The 25065-nt window shown below is 35.0% G+C and overlaps 1 protein-coding gene across 1 annotated transcript in view; it reads right to left on the reverse strand.

The window, feature by feature from the left end:
• Window positions 1-25065, reverse strand: part of MALRD1 (MAM and LDL receptor class A domain containing 1) — a 761302-nt gene that overhangs the window by 529953 nt on the left and 206284 nt on the right. The window contains 1 exon segment of the mRNA XM_055332672.1: window positions 3515-3602. Within this exon segment, the coding sequence (XP_055188647.1) occupies window positions 3515-3602 (88 nt within the window).

A 25065-nucleotide genomic window follows, 5' to 3' on the forward strand; every position in this document is an offset into this window, starting at 1 on the left:
CTATATGCCCTGATCCCATCTCAGCTAACAGAAGAAAAAAACTGATAATCATCAAAAGCAGTATTTTTATTGAAAACCAAATTTCTATTTGTATTTTCATCTTACGGCAAGATGACATAAAATTCCTTTAAGAAACCTATAGTTTCAACAGGCTCTGTGGTTTCAACCCAGTGTTTCTTTTGTTATGAAGCCAACATTAAAACTACACAGTTCAGGCAGTTTTTTAAATTCCATATTTTTTTGTCCAAAACTTGAACCAGAAAATCAGGACAAATTATCTATAACTGATACTTCATATCTCTGCTTCTGAGTCTGGCCACCCTTCTCTCTCTCCTTTGAAATCATCAGCCACAGAATATAAGTAAGCAAGATAACTAGAATAGCAACAGTATTGGCAGTAGTTTGTGTTTCCTTTTAATATTCTTTTATGTTATCCTCTGGCACTGGTCTCGGTGATGCTCTATAAGCTCAGAGTGGGAGGTCATTTGGGAAAAGCCCTGGCCACTGAAATCAAATAAGCTTAGGTGAAACTCTCATTTTCCCCTTCAACTATGTACTGTTATCCATATCATTTATGCTCTTTACTACGTTTAATTTTTCACATCTATAAAGTAGAAATTGTATTCTCTTCCTTGTGAGGTTAGTGTTGGATGAGTGGTATGAAATGGTTAATACTGTGGTCCTAAGAAGCAGACATAATTTGTCACTTTTTAGCTAGGTAGCCTTGGGCAGGTTATTCCCTTCTCAGTTTGCTCCATAAAATTGGGATAATAAAGATATCAATCCTATCCAACATTTAAGAGCTCTTCACTGGCAATGGACTAGACATTATTCTAGACTCAAAAAGTTAGAGGACTGGGGTGCCTGGCTGGCTCAGTCAGTCAAGTGATCGAGTCTTGATTTTGGCTCAGGTCATGATTTCAAGGTTGTGAGATTGAGCCCCACATGAGGCTCTGTGCTGGGCGTGGAGCCTGCTTAAGATCCTTTCTCTCTCCCTCTGCCCTTTACACTTCCACCCCAGCCATTTGCAGGTGTGTATGTATATGCATGCATTCTCTCTAAAAGAATTAAAATAAAATAAAATAATAAAATAAAATGTTAGAGGATTATATAAGATGGTACATACGAGTGGTGAATGGTATCAGCTCTTTCTCTCAGAAGGACTTTCTGTATTCCCCACCTTTGCCAATCTTCTTGTCCATTGAGAATGCTTCCCAACCCCCTTGTTGGGCTTGACCACATGATTTGCTCTGATCAATGCACATGAGCAGACATTATGCATACCATGTCCCAACAGAAGCTTTAAATGTGCTTTCTTTTTCCTCTCCTTCTACTTGACAACAGAATATATCACATAGGATCTTTGTCCTTAGCTTTGATCCCAGATAAACAGGAAAAGTAGTACACTGCTTGAAGCTCTATAGAACTAAAAATATCTATGAATAAATATGTATTTTTGCCATTATTGTTCTATGCCCACTCATATGCTTGAGATCAAGAAATAAATGCTTGTGGTTACAAGCCACTAAGGTTTGGCTTTCAACAAAAGCTGGCATATAACATTGTTTTGCATATGAATATTATTTTAGCAGGAATAACAAACTAAAATATGTAACAAAAGTATATAAAACACTTGAAAAGATACTAGGCATCTATCTACCCATTCACCAACAAATGTTAATATTGAGTAATATTACGTGCCAGAAACTGTTTAAGCTCCTGGAGATAAGGCAGTGATAAGACAAAAATCCCTGCTATCATGCAGCTAACATTATTGTTGGGGAAAATAGAAATATAACCATACGGAGAAAGAAAATGTCAGACAAGGAAGAGACTCCGTGTGTGGAAGGAAGTCAAGTGCCTATCTGGAGGAAGTACATTCCAGGATGAGGGACAAGAAGGTGTAAAAACCCTGAGGCATAAACGGGTTGGAGTATTTAAGGATTAGCTAAGAGGACTTATAGTTGTCAAGTAGAGGCACAGGGCTGGAAGGTGAAGTATGAGAGGTCTGAGGGGACCAGTCAAGCACACCTTGGAAGCTACTATAGAAGTCTGGCTTTTGCTCTGAAAAAAACAGGATGTCATAGGAAGACTCTGATGATAGGATGACATGATCTTATCTAAGTTTGAAAAATGATAAATCTGCCTGCTGCTTTGAGAACAGATTATATTCTCAAGGGTAGAAGTAGAGATAATTTAAAAGGCAACTATAATAATCCATGCAGACACAACAGTGGCTTGGGAGGGGAGAGTAATGAGAAGTGGTCGACTCTTGATATATCTGAAGCTAGTGGCAAACCAGATGTGTTCATGAAAAATAAACAAGTAGAAATATATTATCATTTACTGAGAAAGGGAGGCATGGAAGAATGGCAAGATTGAGGGGACAATTAATAATCAAGAATTCACTTGCAGCCGTGGAGATATAAGGGTCAACTCATTGAATTATTGATTTCCTTTTTGCCTGACCTTGTCCAGAGAGGGATTTGGCTTTGTGCAGAGTTCTTCAGAAACCACTACATGGAATGGCTAAGGGAATTAATCCTGCCAGGATGATGAGGTGGAGGATCAGAGCTGAGTCCCAGAGCTACAACTGAAAGAACTGGAATCCAGCCCTGATTATGTCCAGGGAGAGGCTGGTGTTCTTCCAACCAAGAACACTACATTGATGGAGCAGGACTAAAGGTTAAGTTTTCAGCACTTGAGAGTGCTCACTACATGGATTATTGCAATTCATTTTTAAATTACCTTGCCTCTGATCTCTTCAAGAAGGAAACTGTACTCCCCACCTTGCCATACTGAGCCTACAGCCTTGGTATCAGGATTACCCAAGAGCTTGATAACCAGTAGATTACTACACACTGCCTGGAATGAGCTTTTCCTGGGGTGTTTTAGTTTTATTTTAATTTATTGTAGGCTTGTTTTAGGTTATTTCCCTTCATTACCTTCGAGATGTCTACCAGACATCTAAGTTGAGATGTTTAATAGGGAATTAGTATACAAGTCTGGATTTCAGGGTAAAGGTTGAGAATGGGGACAAATCTAGGAAATTTATATTTGTTTTTTAATAAAAGAAAGGCATAACATGGAGAAGAAACAGATGACAACAATCCTTAGGAATATTTAGTGTGGGCTGACAGGAAAACATCTCTCAATGTAACTGAGAGAGATTAATACAGTCTCCAAAACAATGTAATTATAAGGTAACCAGTTTGGTTATTATAACCCCTCAAATATAATGGAATTACAGTTTAACTTCAGACAAGATTTCCTAATATTTTCCACAGGATGAGACAGAAGTACAACTGATTCAAACCTCTTTACTATCTTTACAAAGATACTAAGACTAATTACTAGCAACAATTCACAATAATCTTTTCCAGGATTAATATACTAGTAAGAACAGAAGGGTATTCTTAGAATATGTGTAGAAATGAAATATTGATTTCCTCAACAGTGCTTTTTAAAGTAAACAAGTTTGAAAATACTCATATATTAAAATATTCTTCTTTGCCAAGGTAGAGGGCACAGTCCATGAATGACAAATCATCGATTACAATGTCTCCAGTGAAGTCATCTCCTACAAAAGCCTCCACCAAAGTCTAAGAAAAATACAAGAAATCTGTTGATATTGTGAAGGACATTAACTTATGAAAACCACATGATAGGATAAAAAATCAATTTAAAGAGAAATTTTTTCTGAACCATTAAAAAAATACTTTCCAATAGTATTTATAAAATAGGCATCTTGTCCCTACCTAAATAAATCCAGTAACAGGAATTTATGTTCCTTATTGGGCCCATTAGACCCACAAAACTCATGTGTTTCTAGTGATTTTCTGAAATTGTAATAGGTCAGATTGATATCTTCTTCCCTATAACTTTCAACCTTTAATTCTAGACTTGTCCTATTTTTTTCTGATCCTTTGAGTATTTGAAGGCAAATCATGGTCTCCTTTTCCCACCTTTGCCCAAGGAGTTCATCTGTTTCCAAGGTTAAACCTCCTCATTGTTCAAGAAATCCAATTTGCAGCCAGAGGTACTTGCTAGAATGTACATTTTTAAGACCTTTAGAATTTTTCTCACACTGACCTTATTCTGTAACACTTTATGAAACTGGCTAATCGTTATTAGATCTCCTTCAGAACCGCATTAATCACAGCAAATGCCGATGACATCTATGCTCTTACAGGAGTTGCAATTCCACCAAACCTCCAGTAAAACATGAAATACTGACAAACCACTATGTTATATGGCAGATTGTGATTAGGGCTGAAATTTACTAGAATGGAATTAATCATGATAAATTATTTTAATACTTATGCAAATATGTTGCATAGTGAACAGGAATCCTGCTATAATTTAATAATGAAGAACTTCAAGCAAACTCAGAAAACACATTCTTTTCTCCCACTATTATGTGAATATATGTTTCTGTTGCATTTCTCCTTACAAATGTTTTTTTTTCTCCCTACAAATGTTATATATGGGAGTTGAAATTTTATTTCATTTTTTAAAAATTCTTAGCTTCTATCCAAACTTGTCTCACACATTATTTATGAGTGTCTTAGAGGTAGGAAATTTTTAAAAGATCAAATTACTGACCTCACACCTCTTGACATCTTCCCCCAACTTCCTAGTCTTTCTTGAGAATTACCAGTTTTCTCCATAATTTGTCAGTTAGGAAATTAATCAATGTGGGAAAGGTTTATGTATCTAACTAATGGGTAAATGTATTCCACTTAATATTGCCAGAAGAACATTTATTTATCAGTACTATGCAGGAGTGTCCTGGTGCTTTATAATGGATCAGTCCATATATAAAATGCACCCTTAGTTTCTCCACTATCATGAATGAAAGAAATATTATAGGCAGAGAAAACAAAAATGCATAAAGAATACCCAGTAGAAAACCATACAATTATTCTAATAAACAAAAAACTGGCAGTCAGAATTTGGCAGAACCTACTGTAAGAAAATATTTTTTGTTCTATTAAAACAAAAAAGACTGCATTTGGGTAAGCCAGAGGAAAAAGGCAAACACAAAGATTAATTACTAATAAATTTCCTGGATCAATAGGCCTATCTTACTGCAGTACAACATAGGACATGGCTGAGACAAAAGCTGAGAAGATTCAAGAAAAAGGAGAATTTAGGGTAAATAAGAGGAAACATTGATTTTGCTACACCGCTCATGATTATATTAGTTATTTATTTATTTATTTATTTTTATTTATGATAGTCACAGAGAGAGAGAGGCAGAGATACAGGCAGAGGGAGAAGCAGGCTCCATGCACCGGGAGCCCGACGTGGGATTCGATCCTGGGTCTCCAGGATGGCGCCCTGGGCCAAAGGCAGGCGCCAAACCGCTGCGCCACCCAGGGATCCCCTATATTAGTTTAATAAGAAGGAGGGATAGAAAATGACACCAACACTGAGGGGGGCACTTGACGGGATGAGCACTGGGTGTTATATATATGTTGCCAAATTGAACTCCAATCAATCAATCAATCAATCAATCAATCGAAAATGACATCAAAATCCCAAAGTTTATGGAAAGCACAGTTCTTCTGCATAAAAATATCTGTAAGCTAACTTTGTGGATATATACATGTATAGCTCCACTTGAGAATATGCGCTCACTGTTCAAAAGTATTTTTTGTTGTCATTATGCAGGCATAAATTTAAACAATAGTCATTTGTGAAAATTGTAAATTTTCTCATTTGTGGGCCACACTAGGTAAGTAGTACCTCTGAGTGGATTCTGTTTGCAAAGGCTTATTTCTATTCTAGTTCACTGCATACTACATAAGAAGCATTTTGATAGTGCTTGTATCAGCATTAAGTGCCAAGAAGATGACAAAAAAAAAATAATAATCTCAGGCAGAAGACAGTTGGGTCTTGTGCTGAGATACAATGTAATCATAATTTTTACCAAAATACATTCAATTTCCTGACTCTTTAAACATTAACATTGTTCAGAACAATAGCTTCAAGTTGAAATACTAAAACTGTTTGTATGTATATTTGCAGTCTCAGCCTCTTTTGAGAATTTAATTAAGCCAACCACTAAAAAAAAAAAGTTATGAATGTATGAATGTTCAGGTTTTATTCTACCTTTGTCCTACCTTTAAATGTGGTCTTGTGAAAGCTTTGCATGTCATCCTAAGAAACTAATCCTAAGAACATAGTCACACAAAAAAGAAGAAACCCAAGTGTCTCTGTTCTGAAAAATTCACTTTCATTTCTGGTGTTTTTCCCAGAATAAATGGGAGAATATTAAAACACAAACATTATAGTGTGCAGGGCAGTATTGCCATCCTGGAAATTAGAGAAGCCATATTTTACTCTTAAGTGCCATTAGTACCTTACTGAATTACTTAAAGGGCAATTGGAAATTCCAGTTTGGTCTAAACGACCTGCATTATCCGTACAGGCCAATTCTACTTACATTAGAACTATCACTGGCTTGGAAATTTTGTAAAGTAATGCAGTGCTTCTAAGTTGTTCTTTTCATGGGCTGCCACATCTAGGTGCTCCAACTAAAGACAAGATGGCTTTGTCAACTACGTTGCGACTTTTAGTTCTAATATAACCAAAGACTCAACTATTAATAAGGGTCTCAAGACTTGCCAGAACTCATTTATCTCTATATTTAGGAAGTTCTGAATTTCTAACCAAGCATTTTAAATGATCTGGAAACTCCCATTATCATATATATGTAACATACAATTATAATTTTACTAAAATACCTTCAATTTCCTAACATATATATGTACATGTGTGAGAATTAACTCACGGGAAATAAAAAATGACATTAACTCAACCTGTCACCTACTATTTTAACCATCCCAAGTTTGTGAAAGAATACAAAATTCAAACATATCAATTTTTGATATAATCTTCAGGAAGACTTGAAATAAAGGATTTCTTCTCTAAGATTAAACAACAATATACACTCGATGTGGAGCAACTAGGACTCTGATGCATTGCTCATGGGAATCCAAAATGGTTTGGAAAATGGTTTGTCAGTTTCTTATAAAATTAAACATACTTCTCTATAATGTGGCAATCCCACATATAGGTATTTGCTTACTCAAGAGAAATGAAGTCATGCCAAACAAACACCAGCTCACAAAGTGAAAACAATCCAAATATCCTTCAACTGGTAAACAGTAAAGAAACTTGTGGGAGATCTATACGATGGAATGCCACTCAGCAATAAGAAAAACTAGTGGTACATATAACAACAGTTGTGCATCACAAAAGCATTATATCTAAGCCAAAGAAGCCAGTCTCAAAAGGCTACATACTTGATCAATCCATTTATACAACATTCCAGAGTAGGCAAAACTATGGAGAAAGAAATCCGATGAGTGTTGTCAGGGGCTCTGGGGATCTATGACATGGAGGAATGGGGAATCTGAGAGGATGAGAGAAATATTTTCTTACTTGTGGTGGTGGTTACATAACTGTGTGAGTTTACTGAAATTCATAGAGCTGATCACCTAAACAAGATGGATTTTACTTAAATAAACTATACCTCAATAAACAAATAAACACATTTATTCTATACTTATTGCCACAAATCATTATTATCTCAATTACTATTTTTACTGTTTTCTAAATCACTAATTTCATGCATGGAATTTTATAATTATTACATTGTAATCTCAAGTATTACACCATTTTAATCCAGCTATGAACATTCTCTTGTAATCCACTAATACTTCCCCAGAGAATATTTGTTTTCCATTTTACTTGTTAATGATGTCCACTTATTTTCATTTACAATTTTCATAAAAATGCAAAGACAAAGAAAATGAAAGACATAAAAATTCCTTTACCCTGTTTTTTATAGTTGACTAACAGTTTGATATAGCCAAACTCCTATAAACACATTTAGACAACTATCCGATATTTTACCGTATAACCTAAAATTTAAGGGGCTCATAGAAAGTCAGTTTAGGATCTTAAACTTTCTAGGCTAATATTTAGGGAAACATTTGCTAGATTCAACATAAAAATAAAGTACTAGAAGAGATGAAATAAAATTCTGGGATAGATAAGTAGGGCAAGTGCTATAAAATGATTACTTAGAGAAAGTATCTGATGTGACTCACCTGTGTAAGATCCTATTTTGGGAAAAAATCATGACAACAATTTTTATTGATATTTTGGCATTATACCCTATTTCTTCTTACCTAATGTCAGGCATAATATATAGCTTCCTAAGAATTTTTTATTCTTCAATGACTGTGTGCTTTGGCATTATGCCAAGTGTTTCCATAGTTACCAAAAAGAATTTTTAAAAAAGTTATCTTGATGGTTTCTCACCATCTAGGACAGAAGAGATAAAATGGTTATAACCCAGCTTCCAGGAGTGTGGTTTAGCCAAAACAGTGCTTTCAAGGAGAACAGGTTGACAAATATTTTTAAAGTAGGATTATTTCACAAAAAGATACGGTCCTGTGGTTGTTATAGTCTGATTATTCCCTATTAAAAACAGAACTCTAAGGCTGACAGTTGTCATTTATTATTTAACACCTGACCTACTTCCAATTCATGTCCTTTGCCTGGTTCCCATAGGCATTTGAGTTTCCAATTCCTTGTGCATGTTAGGTCAGAAACCATGAAGGATCTGACACTTTACCCTACTCACCAGCTAACAAGGTAGCTTGCCAATGTTTCATACACAGATACTGACAGAAGACACCAGATCCTTGATTGAGAAGGAAAACAAAAAGCATCACTTAGAAAAATTCCTTCCACTTGTCTCCCTCAATCAGATGTTTTCCTTTGCAGAAGATCCCAGACATTAGGAGACTAGCTGTTATAAGCTGCTGGTATACATGCTAATCTTCATCTCCAGAGAGAGAGAGAGGATGGGAGGGAGGGAGAAAGGGGGCTTAATTTGGAATTTGTAAGCAAATGTCTCAGGGTAAAGGCTATTCAAACACACTCTTCACTCAGAGACTGAGCTGTGAAGAACACAAAAAATCCATGGAGAATTACCTCCCAGCAGTGTAGCTGGATGGTGCTACAATCCTGATATATTTAATTTGTGGAAGCACTAGGACTCCCCCAATGTGTGCATAAATTACGATGTTTGTATCAATTCAGCCTCCTTTTCTCTTATATAATACCTCATTTTATACTATTCTGAACTAAATGGGTATAAATTGTTGGAGTCTTCCAGAGATGACCACCCACCTGCTGTTGGCCTAGCAACTTTAACGCCCACAGAATCTTTTCCCATCTGAGCTTCTGTTGTATTGAGAGCAGAGATTTAAAAAAAAAAAAAATCAAGGACAGGGAATGTGGCAGAGGAGAAATAAGATCATTCGAAATATCATTCATGTTTCCTTATTTAAATAGAATTCTTTCTGCTATTCTTTTTTAAGATTTATTTATTTATTTATTACCCCACTGGGGGAATTTATTTATCACCCCCCACTGGGGCTGCCCTCTTTCGGTTATTCTTGAACAACAGAAACAGATACCTTAAAAAATAATTTCTAAGTATTCAGATCCTATGAAATAGATTTTCTTTCCATATTTGTTAAAAGGGTTGGCAAACCACAGCAGGTATTCTGCTACATTAGCTTCCATGTAGTTTCAAATGTATAAGAAGGGCCAAAATTTGGGTGAGTTCCCTCTCTACCTCAACATAGTTGCCTAATATGCCTACATTTAATACAGATAAATGTTAACCAGTTTGAAACTAATTTGCTACTAGACACTCCGCAAACCATCTCACAGGTAACCCATTTCACACCCCTTGTATTATTTGAATGATGACAAATAGTACTCAATTTCTTCAGTCCTAGGAATTTATGGAACCTGTTTGATTGGAGGTTATAAAGAAACATTTAATTGAAAATAGTTGGGCAGCCTGGGTGGCTCAGTGATTTAGCGCTACCTTCAGCCCAGGACCTGGTCCTGGAGACCGGGGATGGAGTCCCATGTGGGGCTCCCTTCATGGAGCCTGATTCTCCCTCTGCCTCTCTCTCATTCTCTCTCTGTCTCTGTCTCATGAGTAAATACATAAAATCTTAAAAAAAAATGAAAATAATCTGATAGATATCAGAGAGAAAAAAAGTGAAGGTTTGGAACTATTAGTTTAAAAGTTCACAAAAAAAGGTTTTTATTATTTAAAAATGATGCAGTAAGGTATAATAAGATTTCAGTATAGCACAATACTGTCCCAAGTGATTGGTTCATACATGCCAGAGTAAAATTCCTTTAAGCAGCAGAGTTCTAAAATCCCTAAATGTTATTTTTTTTTACCGTCACCAGGCTAATTTTTCATTCCCTACACCATTAAATATAAGAGTTAAAGGAAAAAAAGTGGAACTATAATTTATTATTTTGATATACAATGTCCTTTTATGACATTAATCATGTAGTTCTCATTCTTCTCATGAAAGGAGGCTCCAAATAACCCCTACACTTCTATATGACAACTTAAAACTGATCCATACCTAAAGCACCCAAAACTAGGTCATACATTTAACCACAAAAAATAGCCCTCATTTGCCTTTTGTTCTAGTTTAATATCCCATAAGCCCACCAAGTAGTTATCATGAATTAAAAATCCCACTTTAATTGTCAGCGTCAAGGGTACTTCTTCAGAGAAGCCTTCCTTCATCACAGAAGCTGAGGAAATTTTCCTTTAAAATTTTCCATAACTTTTATTATATAAGTACTTGTACATTTAAATATTTGTCTGTCTCCTCTAGAAGACTTTGAGGACAGACTCCATGAGGCTCATTGAGGGACAGATACAAAGCACCTAGCACAGTGATGAGCACACACTAAGTACTAAGCAGCTGAATACTTCAGGGAAACGTACAATTTCAACTAAAATTGTTGATGCCATTCAATGGGAATCTCTATCAAAATACCAACGGCATTTTTCACAGAATTACAGCAAAAAGATCCTTAAAATTGCATGGAACAACAAAAGACTTGAAATAGCCAAAGCAATCTTGAGAAAAGGAACAAAGTTAGAGGTATTACACCTCCTGATTTCAAACAATACTACAAAGCTATAGTAATCAAAACAGTATGGATGGTACTGGTTAAAAAAAAAAGTGAATACATAGACCAATGGAATAGAAGACAATACAGAAATACACCCATGCTCATACATTCAATTAATCTTTGACAAAGGAGGCAAGAATATACAATGGGGAAAAGACTGTCTCCAATTAGTGGTGCTGGGAAGACTGGACAACTACATGCAAAAGAATGAAACTGGACCACATTTTGTACCATCTACAAAAATAAACTGAAAATGGATTAAAGATTTAAATGTAAATCTAGTAACCATAAAACTTCTGGAAGAATGTATAGTGTATAGGCAGTAAGCTCTTTTATAATAGTCTTATAAATATTTCTTTAGATCTATCTTCTCAGGCATGGGCAACCCAAAAATTGGACTACACCACACACATCGCAGTGAAAGAAACCATCAACAAAATGAAAAGGTGACCTACTGAATCAGAGAAGATATTTACAAATGATATCACTGATAAGGGGTTAATATCCAAAACATGAAAAAAACCCTCACACAGCTCAATACCCCCCCCTAAAATATCTGATTAAAAAAATGGGCAGAGGACATGACTAGGCATTCCTTCAAAGATGACATACAGATCAATAGATGCATAGAAAGATACTCAGCATCACTCAGCATCAGTGGAATGAAATCAAAGCCACAATAAAATATCACTTAAACCCTGTCAGAATGGCTATTACCAAAAACAGGAAATAACAAGTGTTGGTGAGTTGTAGAGAAATCTAAGGAGGGAACCCTAGCACACCATTAGTGGGAATGCAAAATGGTACAGACACGATGGAAAACAGTATGGAAGTTCCTCAAGAAATTTAAAACAGAGCTACCATATGATCCAGTAATTCCACTTCTGAGTATTTATAGAAAGAAGATGAAAACACTAATTCAGAAGCATCCCTGTGTTCACTGCAGCATTAGTTACAATAGTCAAGGTATGGAAGCAATCTAAGTATCCATCAATGGATGGATGGATAAAGAATATATGGTGTGTGTATGTATTGTGGAATTTACAAAAAACAAATAGATACAGAGAACAATCTGGTGGTTGCCAGAGGGGAGTGGGGTGGAGGATGGGCAAAATAGGGGAAAAGGATTAAAAGGTACAAACTACCAGTTACAAAATAAGACAGTGGGATGCAATGTACACCATAGAGAATATACTTAATGATACCATAACAACCTCATACCCTGACAGATGGTAGCTTGGTTTACCATATTGATCACCTTGTAGTGTATATAAATTTTGAGTCACTATGTTGTACACCAGAGACCTAACATTGCATGTCAACTACATTTAAAGTAAAATGAAATTATTGCTGTTATTCATGTCATACCATATTGCCCACAGGTTTCACATGACACGATTGTCATATCAACAAAAAGGTGCAATACGTATTGATTTTCCTAGTTATTTCTCCACATATCTAAGCCATTGACAAATTCCACCTTTTTTTTCTTTTACAACTCCCTGTATCTTTCCCTTCCCTGCAGTGCCTTGTTCCTGGATTCCAATTCATTTCTACCTGTATTTATACAGTTTTCCTATGCTTTTCTCCCTTTTTCCATTTCTAATGCAGATATATCTGCATTTCCAGGTTTTTTCCCTTTAATCTGAAGCATTACATTCTTTCTGTAATGATATAAATTTCATTTGTTACAGGGATTTTCTCTCTTATATATTTGATTGCTTTATTAGTTGTAGGCAGTCTTGCAACCTTTTTTTAAAAATCTATAATTTAAGCACTTAGCATTCAGAATCCCAAACCCTTATTTTCTATCTGAAATAATGAGAGCCAGAAAGTTTAAGTAACTCACCCATAGGTCCACAGGTAGACTCTACTGCTAAAATGATGTTCAAAACACTCAAAAAAGAGTCTAATTCTTACCTAGTTTTAAAAAGTCAAAAGCTTTAATCAAATTTTAACTTTCCTTTTTCTTTTTCCTTTTACTAGGCTTCTAAGCTTTTTGACTAATCAGATAGTGAAGTACAAGTGTTAAATGACAGAAGAATCTATGTAAATAATATAAGGCCAACTTAGTTCTATTTATGTAATTATTCTGATTACAAATTTGTAGCATCTAAGTATGTAGCACTGTGATACTACCAATACAGTATCTTCCAAACATATCATACTTTCATTTTCATGGTACATTAATATTCATTATGTATTTGTACTTCAAAGTTTTACCACAGACAAGACTTTCCTATATATTAAACATTCTTCGAGAATAAACACTTTTCCCAATTTAGATTTCAAAATATAACTACAGTTAAAATAGTAATTGCTTTTGAAACCAGTACTTTTAATTAAATTTTTTCTTCTCTAAAAAAAGTTACAGTATGCCCTTTAAAACATAGCTTTCAAGCATTTGTTACTATCAAGTGCATGGCTGCTTTGCAATTGCTCTTTAAATTTGACTTCTTCAAAATAAAAATCTTTATTACCAACATGTAAAACTGTAATCATCCCAACTATTTATTACTGAAGAGATATTTGAAGGTATTTGAGTTGTTAAATTTAGTATAACAGGCATTACAATGTGGCTGAGGGTGAAAAAATGTAGCTCATTGAAATCCATGATTTCACATATATTCACACTTTAGGCAAAAGTACGTAATGGACCACCCTGAACCACAGATGTACAAGAACACCACACAGGAATAGCCATAAATGTTGCACACCCTTTAGCATAGTAACTAATCATCCCTCCCTAACTGCTTGGAAAAGTGGATAATTTTAACTTAGAGATCTAGAGTAAAATCTACACTGTATTTTACATTCTGGGAAGTCCTTGCAACCCAAGTCAAATTAAAAAAAAAAAAAGGAAATACCAATTTCTGACAAATTAGCATATTACTTTCCCTTGAAAACAGGGAATGAGTTATCAAAACCTCTCCCACTGCACTCTGCTGGCTCAGCTGGATGGCCCTTTGTCCCCATTTCGCCTGAGGAAAATATCCAAGAGCAAGTCACCTCAACTTTATCTGACATGAAATATGCCTGAATTCTTCTTTGTTCTCACCCCATGGTGGCTAGTCTCTGCCCTGGGGCTACTTTTCAAGAGAATGAGTTAGTCTCTGGCATCATTTCAAATCAGAATTTACTTCAGAGGGCTGCATCAGAAATCCCAGATCAATATCCATCCTGTTTTTTTTCCTTCATGCCCAGCCACTCCAATGCAGGAGAAAATAAACACTAGACTCGCCAGCTTTCTCTCAGAATCTGTAACTCAGTACAGCCACCTTGGGGCTGGTCTTTAGTGACCCAGACCTTTTCCCCAGAAACTGAATATATACCAAAAATGCCAATCTATTAATATAAGATAAAAGCATAAGGAAATGTGTCTGAATACCTATGGCAGCTGGTCATTAAACAAGATGATCACGAGAGGAAATCTACTGGAACAAAATCAAGATGAAAAGCATCTTGATGGGTATACAGCATGGAGGGGAGGCAGTGTGGAATATCCTGGAGAGAGGAGCAGTTGTCCATCAGCTAGAAAGGCATAGCATCCTTTATAGAGAACTAAAAACATAGACAAATTCTTCACCAGTAACAGAAGCTTTACATTAGGAGTATAAAACATCAATTTATTATATTCAACTATCTTCCATTAACTACATTTAAGTCAGTGTCTTTTTAAAGCAATTTAGTGAGAATATAGGCTCCTTGATGCTATTTGGCAGAAAAGCTAAAATGAATAATCACATTTACAATTCATCTCCAGGTATTTTAAAAATAGACTCTGACATTTAAAATAACTGTGGCTCTTAATTTAGACATCATTTAATCTAATCTTTCCTATATTTTTCTTTTCTTTTCTTTTCTTTTCTTTTTTTTTACCATCAGAATCCCTAGCAGTTTTTGTTAAAAATACAGATTCTTAGGACATTCCTCTGGAGCTTCTGATATGATTCATGTAAAGACTGAGAATTTATATTTTTCTTTAAAAACTCCAGATGATCCTGGTCATCAAGAATATTTGAGAACTATTAATCTAATCAAAATTCTGTGTTTAAAAGGACAAAGTGGATTCCTAGAAAACTAAGTCCTTTGCTTGATAAGGTATTAATATGCACCTTATATATGTATGCATATAAACACAAACAGGTAAATGCCCTAGAGACATAGCATTCTTCCTTATGCTATGATTCAATCATATTACCAGGAAATATGTATTAGGCACAGATTTCTTTATTTTTTTGCTCAAAGGAAATTTTTGCTGTCTGTTTTCCTAAACTCCGGAGGATTCCTAATTGGATCTAATAGCCTCCTGTATACCAACTCAAGCCTTGTGAGAAAATTATTTTCCATTTGGATAAGCCCCCTGTTCAGTTTCTACTATCTAAAAATCTGTTCTCTTTTCTCCCGTTCTCCACCATTTCCCACACTATACCTAAAAATACTGCATCTCAGTGTGAGCTCTCAGTATTTGAGCTTCTACAAGATATGAGTCTCCTTTAAGACAACATTTTGATACTGAAACAAAATTACAACTATCACAATAGGAAAGCCACTTAATACAGAATTTATTTAAAGGTAATTTTCTTTTTTTAAAAAAAGATTTTATTTATTTATTCATGAGACACAGAGAGAGAGAGGCAGAGATGCAGGCAGAGGGAGAAGCAGGGAGCCTGATGCAGGACTTGATCCCAGGACATTGAAGGCAGACACTCAACCGCTGAACCACGTAGGTGCCCAATGACATTACTTTTTAAACATTTCTTGAATCTCTTTCATTCCATCTGTAATAGATTATGTTCCCTTTTTAGGCCCTGATTGTCTCTTATCTGGACTGATGCATATATATTAGTGTGTATACACACACACACACACACACACACACAAGTGTGAACATCAGATGTACATACGTAACTTCTATATGATGGCATATAAATAATATATACTTATATATTATATATAAATACATAGTAGTGTATAATACATATTTAATGATGTATATAATGACACATATTTAATAGTGTGTATGTGTATGCATATTTAATGGTAGGCCTACTTTAAGCCTGTCCTCCTCATAAAGTGATTCTATCTAAAAGGTTCTGATTAGCTCAGTAAACATATTAAAAGCTTTAATAGCTCCCAATTATCTGCAGGTCAATGCACTCATTCTAGAACATGGCATGTGAGACATTCCCTGATCTGGATTCTGTCTACCTCTCCTTGCTCAAACTTTATGCACCACGAATTCCAGAACTGCTTAGTTCTTCACAAGAGCATGCTACTTCTCATGTGTGCATATTCCTATAGGTCTCCTTGACTTCCAACCCCAACATGGCTTTTCCTACTATTAGTTTATGATGTAAGTCTTGCAACACTTTCCTTGAAATCACTATGCTAAGACAGATGTCACTCCCTTTTTTATTGTGATTATTTTTTTTGTCTCCATCTCCCTTTGTCCTCAGTGTGCTCCATGAAGACAATCATCATCTAGTATTCATGTCTGTATCCTGCTATGTGGCACAGCATCCAGGGCATTGTAGGACCTAATATCAGTGAACAAATGAATATGTCAACAGACATGAATTAGAACTTAAATAAAAAAGTAATCATTGAACTAACATAATTTACATAGGGAGATTACACTCAAAAGTTAATTTTTGCTATTTATGTTCCATTTCTTTTGGACAGTTTATTCATTATTTCCTGCCAGTGTATCAATACTTTTCGCAGATATAAAAAAAAGAGAGAGGAGCTATAATGGCCTTATCAAAGATAAATGAAAGTAGAGCTAATGATATCCAACAATAAAATTTGCATATATTGAAAGTAAGTTAAAAACACACAGTGATAAAACACACACACACACACACACACACACAGTGATATTAAGTGTGTTTTAGGTATCCCAACAGTAATTGGAATAATAGCTTATACTGGAAGTTAAAGAAAACTTTCTTTAAAGATATGATAAAGTTTTCGTTTCTAATAAAGATTATTACAGCTATTAGAATATACAAAATGAATTATAGAGTTCAATCATTTGTGAATTTAAAAACTAGAATTTGTAGAACTTTATAATTGAAATAATTTGTAGATTATTACATTATTCTAATGAGGAATTAGATCATTGAAAGATTAAGGAGCATCCAGAAGATCTCAAAGTCCCTTAGTAAAAAATTTAAATGTATGAATCAAGGTATTGTAACTCCTGGACTGATGTCATTTCCCTTTTATCATATTGTTTCCCCAGTACTTTTAAAAACAAATTTGCAAATTGTGGAAATTTTACTTCTTTCTTGCCAATTTGGATGCCTTTTATTTCTTTTTCGTGTCTGACTGCTGTGGCTAGGACTTTCAATAATATGTTAAATAAAAGTAGGAAGAGTATATATCCTCACCTTGTTCCTCATCTTAGGGGTAAAGCTCTCAGGTCTTCACCATTGAGTATGATGTTAGCTGTGGGTTTTTCAGGAATGGTTGTTATTATGTTGAGGTATGTTCCCTCTAAACCTATTTTGTGGAGTTTTTTGTTATGAATACTTTCTCAAATACTTTTATTGTACTTTTCTCAAATACTTTATCTATATCAATTGAGATAATCGTACATGATTTTTGTCCTTTCTCTTATTAATATGATTTATGCTGTTGATTGATTTGCAAATATTGAACCACCCTTACGCCCAGGAAAAAATCCCACTTGACCATGGTGAATTCATTTTTATTGTTGGATTCAGGTTGCTGATACTTGAGGATTTTTTGCTTCTATGTTCATGAGAAATATTGGCCTGCAGTTTTCATTTTTTCTAGTATCTTTAATTGGGTTTTGTTGTCAGGGTAATGTTAGTCTTGTATAATGAATTTGGAAATTTTGCATCCTCTCCTATTTTTTGGAATAGTTTAAGAAAAATAGTTACTACCTCTTCTTTAACTGTTAGGTAGAATTCACCTGTGAAGCTTCCTGGCCTGGACTTTTGTTTGTTGAAGTTTTATGATTACTGATTCAATTTCATTGCTAGTAATTGGTCTGTTGAAATTTTCTATTTCTTCCTGATTCACTTTTGGAAGGTTATATGTTTCTAAGAATTTATTTACTCTAGGTTGTCCAGTTCTTTGACATGTAATTTTCATATTTTCTCATAATCCTTTGCATTTCTGTGGTGACAGTTGTTATTTCTCCTCCTTCCTGACTTTAGTCTTTTTTTTAATGAGTTTTGCTAACAGTTTATCAATTTACCAGCTCCTAATCTGCTCTATTTTTTTTAAGTCTCATTTATTTCTGCTCTAATCTTTATTATCTCCTTCTTTCCACTGGTTTTGGGTCTTGTTCTTATTTTTCTAGCTCCTTTAGGTATAAGATTAGGTTATTAAGATTTTTCTTGTTTCTTGAGGTAGGCCTGTAGTGTTTCCCTCTTAGAACAGCTTTTGTTGCATACCAGAGATTATGAAACACTGTGTATTCACTTCTATTTGTTTCTATGTACTTTTTAAATTTCCTCTTTAATTTCTCGGTTGACATATTCATTATTTAGTAGCATAATATTTAGCTTCCATGGATTTATATTCTTTCCAGATTTTTTTCTTGTGATTCGTTTCATACTGTTGTAGTCAGAAAAGAGGCATGATATGATTTCAAACTTCTTGACTTTAAGAGATTTAATCGATATTACATATAAAAAGTCCTAGAGACTCCACCAACAGATGACTGGAACTTATAAATAAACTCAGTACAGTTACAGGGTAAAAAATTAGTATGTAGAAATCTGTTGGGATCCCTGGGTGGCGCAGCGGTTTGGCGCCTGCCTTTGGCCCAGGGCGCGATCCTGGAGACCCGGGATCGAATCCCACATCGGGCTCCCGGTGCATGGAGCCTGCTTCTCCCTCTGCCTATGTCTCTGTCTCTCTCTCTCTCTCTCTCTCTCTCTCTGACTATCATAAATAAATAAAAAATTAAAAAAAAGAAATATGTTGCATTTCTATGTACTAACAATAAAGTAGCAGAAAGACAAATTAAAAAAACAATTCCAGAGGTGCCTGGGTGGTTCAGTTGGTTAAGCAGCTGCCTTCAGCTCAGCTCCCTGCTCAGTGGAGAGTCTGCATCTCTCTCTGCCTCTCTTCCTTGCTCCTGCTCTAATATATAATTTTTAAAAAATTCCTTTTATAATTATGCCAAAAATAAAAAAATACCTAGGAATGACCTAAACCAAAGAGGTGAAAGGACTGTACTCTGCAAACTACAAAACACTGAAATGAAAGAAATTGAAGATGACACAACAGAGGAAAGATATTTCATGCTAATGGATTGGAAAAACCAATATTGTTAAAATATCCATATTACCCAAAGCAATCTACAAATTTAATGCAATCCATGCCAAAATACCAGCAACATTTTTCACAGAACCACAGAAACTAGAAAAGACTCCAAATAGCCAAAACAACCTTGAAAAAGAAAAACAAAGCTGGAGGTATCACAATCCCAGATTTCAGATTTACTATAAAAATAGACACAGATCAATGGAACAGAAAAGAGGGTCCCAAAACAGACTCATACTTATATGGCCAATTAATTTACAATACAGAAGGCAAGAATGTATAAGGAGGAAAAGACAGTATCTTCAACAAGTTGTGCTGGTAAAACAAGACAGCTTCATGCAAAAGAATGAAACTAGTTCATGTTCTACTACACACAAATAAATTCAACATGGATTAAAGACCTAAATTGAGACCTGCAACTATAAAGTTCCTAGAAGAAAACACAGGCAGTAATTTCTCTGACATCAGCCATGGAAACATTTCTCCAGATATGTGTCCTCAGGCTAAATTGAACTATTGGGACTGAACCAAAATAAAAAAAAAAAAAAACTTTTGCACCACAAAGGTCAATCAATGAATCTAAAAGGCAACCTACAGAATAGAAGAAGATATTTACAAATGACATATCTGATAAAGGGTTAGTATCCAAAACATATAAGGATGTATACAACTCAACACCAAAAACAAAAATACAACAACAAAACTCAATCCAATTAAAACATGAACAGAGAACCTGAATAAATGTTTTTACAAAAAGACATACAGATGGCCAAGACACATGAAAATATATTTAATATCACTCATCATCAGGGAAAAGCAAATTGAAACCAAAATGAGATATTATTATACACCTGCCACATGGCTTAAGTCAAAAAGACAAGAAATAGCAAGTGTTGGTGAGGATGTAGAGGAAATAACCTTTATGCACTGTTGGTAGGAATGCCAACTGGTGGAGCCACTATGAAAAGCAGTATAGAGGTTCTTAAAAAAAATAAAAATAGAATTACCTTATGATTCAGTACTACTACTGTTGGGTATTTATATAAAGAAAATGAAAGCACTAATTTGAAAAGAGATGGACCCCTATATTTAACTGCAGCATTATTTACAATAGCCAAGACATGGAAGAAACCCAAGTGTCCCTCCATAGATGAATGAATAAAGAAAAAGTGATACATACACACACACACACACACACACACACACACAGTGCAGTGCTACTCTGTCACAAGAAAAGAATAAAATCTTGCCATTTGCAACAATATGGACAGATCTAGAGACTATAATGCTAAGTGAAATAAGTTTTTCAGAGAAAGACAAATGCCATATGATTTCATTCATCTGTAGAATTTTAAAAAAAAAGGAACAAAGGAAAAAAGGGAACAAACACACAAACAAACAACAAAAAATTAAATACAGAGAACTGGTGGTTGCCAGAGGGGAGGTGGGTGGTGGGATGGATAAAACAGATAAAGGGGATTAGGAGTACACTTATCTCAATGAGCACTGAGAACTGTATAGAATTACTGAATCACCATTAGTTTTATACACCTGAAACTAATTTAACTATGTTCATATTTTTGAGACATTACATTTGCTTTACATGTATAGCATCAAATATTAAATTCAGCAAAGAGCATAACCATATGTATTTATCAAAAATAAAGCAAGAAAATTCCACATTAAAACACGTCATGCTGAGTGAAATAAGTCAATCGGAGAAGGACAAACATTATATGTTCTCATTCATTTGGGGAATATAAATAATAGTGAAAGGGAATATAAGGGAAGGGAGAAGAAATGTGTGGGAAATATCAGAAAGGGAGACAGAACATAAAGACTCCTAACTCTGGGAAACAAACTAGGGGTGGTGGAAGGGGAGGAGGGCAGGGGGTGGGGGTGAATGGGTGACGGGCACTGAGGGGGGCACTTGATGGGATGAGCACTGGGTGTTATTCTGTATGTTGGCAAATTGAACACCAATAAAAAATAAATTTATTATTAAAAGAAAAGCACGTCAAAATAACTTAATGTAATTAATAGGGCAATCAAACAGGAAAGCTTCTTGAAAAGGTATTTTTTTCCCCAAAAAAGAAACAAATTGAAAGAATAAGATAAATTCTTTGTAAACAAGATGGAATATGAGTTAATTCGTTTTAATCCAATCCTTCAAATTGAAGCAAATTGAATTGAGTAATTCTCATTTTTCATTACAATCTTGTTTTCATTACATTATGCTTCATACTAAATATAAAATCTATTTTTCATCTTAACACATGCTAGAATTACAAAGGTTCACCATATTGGGATCAGTATGAAGAATATTTATTTCCAGCTAAGTTTTTTTAAAGCTTATTTGAAAGCTTTTATAATTCAACAGCCTTATTCAAACAAAATAATTATTTTTAATCCCAAGAGCTCGGGTCTATAAGGAAAAGTAAAAAGCATCTTGCAGATGACAAAGTGTTACAGATAACATGTTATTAACTAAAGGTGTGGCAGGACAAGCCAACTGCCTGAATCATTTCCATTTTTGGAATAGTGAAGAGCAAGAGGTAAGAGGTTGCAAATATTGAGCATAGAAATACTCAGGTTACACCAGGAAATTCTGTGATTCTCTAAATAAATATCTAGATATTTAGAACAAAGTAAATGATGTATGCTGACAACAGACAAAAGCTGTTTATTTCATTGTTGCTTTGGCCACATGTGGACGGCATGTAAAAGGGGGAGGGAAATAGTAAGGGGAAAAGAAAAAATTTATTTTATGTAAGTGAAAGCTATGACAGAATAAATTTGAATTACACATCATATGCAAGTCAAACTAGAGGCATGAAAGGCCAAAATTAGGCAGCAATTAGAATAGATATCATCTAGAAGAACAATGAAAATGCCACACCCAGAGAGGCTAAGGAAGTCCTGGCAGCAGGTGTCAAAGTTAACTAAGGAAATGGAACTCAAAGAGAAATATATTATCACATATAAATGAAACCAAGTAAATTCTCAATCTGATCGATCAATTTTTCTTCTAAACATTTCAGAAAAAAAGTATATAAAGCTAAATTTAGTCCCCTTCTAAAGAGCATATAGCTTTCCTATATTAGATTGTTTTCTTTACCTAATATTTTATAATATATAATTACATAAATTAAAGATGTATGGTTCATGCCACCATAGAAAACACACCTAATGCAGGCAATACAAGCCATTTTCAAATTCTTTTAGCACGCTCCTTATTTCAAATAACAATTTAAAAATTACACATCAGGTATGCAAGAATGACCATCCAAGATGGCAATGTAGGAAGGCCCTGAACTCACCTATGTCCATGGACACAATGAATCTGCACTCACATATTAAGTGATTCTTCCTAAAAACAAACTAAGGGCTAATTCAAGAGCATCTGCACAACAAACAATAGACACACCACATAAAGACAGGTAGGAGAAAAGACAACAAGATAATTATAGGAATTCCACCCCCCCAATCCAGTGACCTACAGTAGGAAAGGGTAGCATTGCGAAGCCCATGTGCAGACTCACCTATCCAAAGGCACAACAACAACAAAAATAGCAGTTTAAAGAGCAATAAGATAGCAAATAAAGGATATCAATCTACTAAACCTAGAGCACTGACCAAATGGAAAAGGAACTTCTAGAACTCTCATTAGGGACAGAGGTGCCAATGAATGTCATTTTTTTATATTCTTACTCCATTTTGATAGTAGGCGCTAATGGGAGCAGGGTTCAGGTACTCTAGCTGGCCTGCTAGGGCCACCTCAATGTATCCTGGGCCTCTGGCCCATACCAGTTCCAGCCACACCCAAGAGGCTCCAGGGAAGAGTGCCTAAGGACAATCTCTCCAACCTATATCCACTTTAGCTGTGCTGTCCTACCAAAGTGGCTTCAGTGTGGCATGAGCTCGGACCCCTGGCCCACACCCACCCTAGCTTTAGACAACCAACCAAGGCAGTTCCAGCACTGTGCACTCCAGGACAACGTCCCCACCCCCATTGACACCTACTCCTGGCCCTTGACTGCTCCAGCTCCAGCAGACCTGCCAAAGCCACCAAGTAGACATAATTTATACAGGAAATATGTCTACAGGAGTATACTACTTTAAAACCAGAAGAGGTAGCTGTTCTGCCTAATTAATAGAAACATATACAGAAAGCCAACCAAAATGAGGAAAGAGAAGAATATGTGCCAAATCAAAGAACAAGATAAAACCCAAGGGAAGAAAAAAAAAAAAACCCACTGCTAAAACAGAAACAAGTAATTTTATCTAATAAAGAAGTCAAAGTAACAGTCATAAAGATGCTAAGTTCAGAACAATGGAGTAACAAAGGTAAGAATTTCAGCAAAGAATTAAAAAACTTAAGAAAGCATCAGAGCTGAAGAATATAGTAACTGAAATAAAACACACAATGGAGGAAACCCACAGAAGATTAGAGGATAAGACAAATCAGGGATCTGTAAGACAAAATACTAGAAATCATACAATCAAAAATATAAAAAGAAAAATAAAATTTAACGCCTGGGTGGCTTCAGCCTCTGCCTTTGGCTTAGGGTGTGATCCCGAAGTCCCAGGATCAAGTCCTACATCAGGCTCTCTGCATGGAACCTGCTTCTCACTCTGTGTCTCTGCCTCTCTCATTCTCTGTGTCTCTCATGAAAAAAAAAAGAATAAAATCTTTTAAACTATCCTCATTTTAAACATTTATTTATTATTTTTTTAAAAGTCCTCCAGGACAGTACCAAATGTACTAACATTCACACTATTCAAAGTCTCATAATGAGAAAGGAGAGAGAAAGAGACAGAAAATTTTATGAAGATATAATGGCTGGAATTTTCCTTAATCTGGAGAAAGAAATATACATCTAAATCCAGGATGCACAGAGATTCCCAAATAAGATAAACCCAAAGAAATCCACATCGAAGGGTACCAAGTGGGCTCAGTTGGTTAAGCATCGGACTCTTAATTTTGGCTCAGGTCATGATCTCAGGTTCATGGGACCAAGCCCTGCCTGGGGCTCTATGCTCAGTATGAAGTCTGCTTGTTGCTCTCCCTCTGCTCTTCCCTCCATCCCCCGTTCTGTCTCAAAAAAATAAATAAAATCTTTTTAAAAAGACAGATACACACCAAGACATGTTATAATTAAAAGTTCAGAAGTTAAAGAGAGTCTTAAAGGCAGCAAAAAAAATAATAATAATTACTAGTCACATACAAGGGAAACCCCATAAGACTATGAGCTGACTTTTTATCTTTGTTTTAATTTAGAACATTTTCCTATTTCAAAATCATAAAAATATTTGTTTTCTTCAGTAAGTTTTTATAATTTTATGTTTATGTAAATGATACATTTTGAGTTACTCTGAGGCTATGATGTAGGGCAAGTATTGAAGTTCCTATTTTCCATTTAATATCCAATTTTATCAGCACCTTCCAAAAAAATTATTTCCCCCATTGAATTACTTATAATTTTGGTGAAAATCAGTTGGTTATCAAGGATGAATCTCTTTTTAAACTCTTTATTTTTTTATTGATGTAAATGCTTTATGTCAATACTATGCTATATTGCTTAATGTAGATTTAGTCCTTGAACTCTGGAATGTTAAGTCCTCCAAAAAACATGTTTTGACTATTCTAAGACTTTTGCATTTCTATAGAAATTTTAGAGTTAGCTTTGCAATTCTTTCCAAAAGGCTCAT

This window comes from Nyctereutes procyonoides, unplaced genomic scaffold (genome assembly GCF_905146905.1).
Source record: "Nyctereutes procyonoides isolate TBG_1078 unplaced genomic scaffold, NYPRO_anot_genome, whole genome shotgun sequence".
NCBI lineage: Eukaryota > Metazoa > Chordata > Mammalia > Carnivora > Canidae > Nyctereutes > Nyctereutes procyonoides.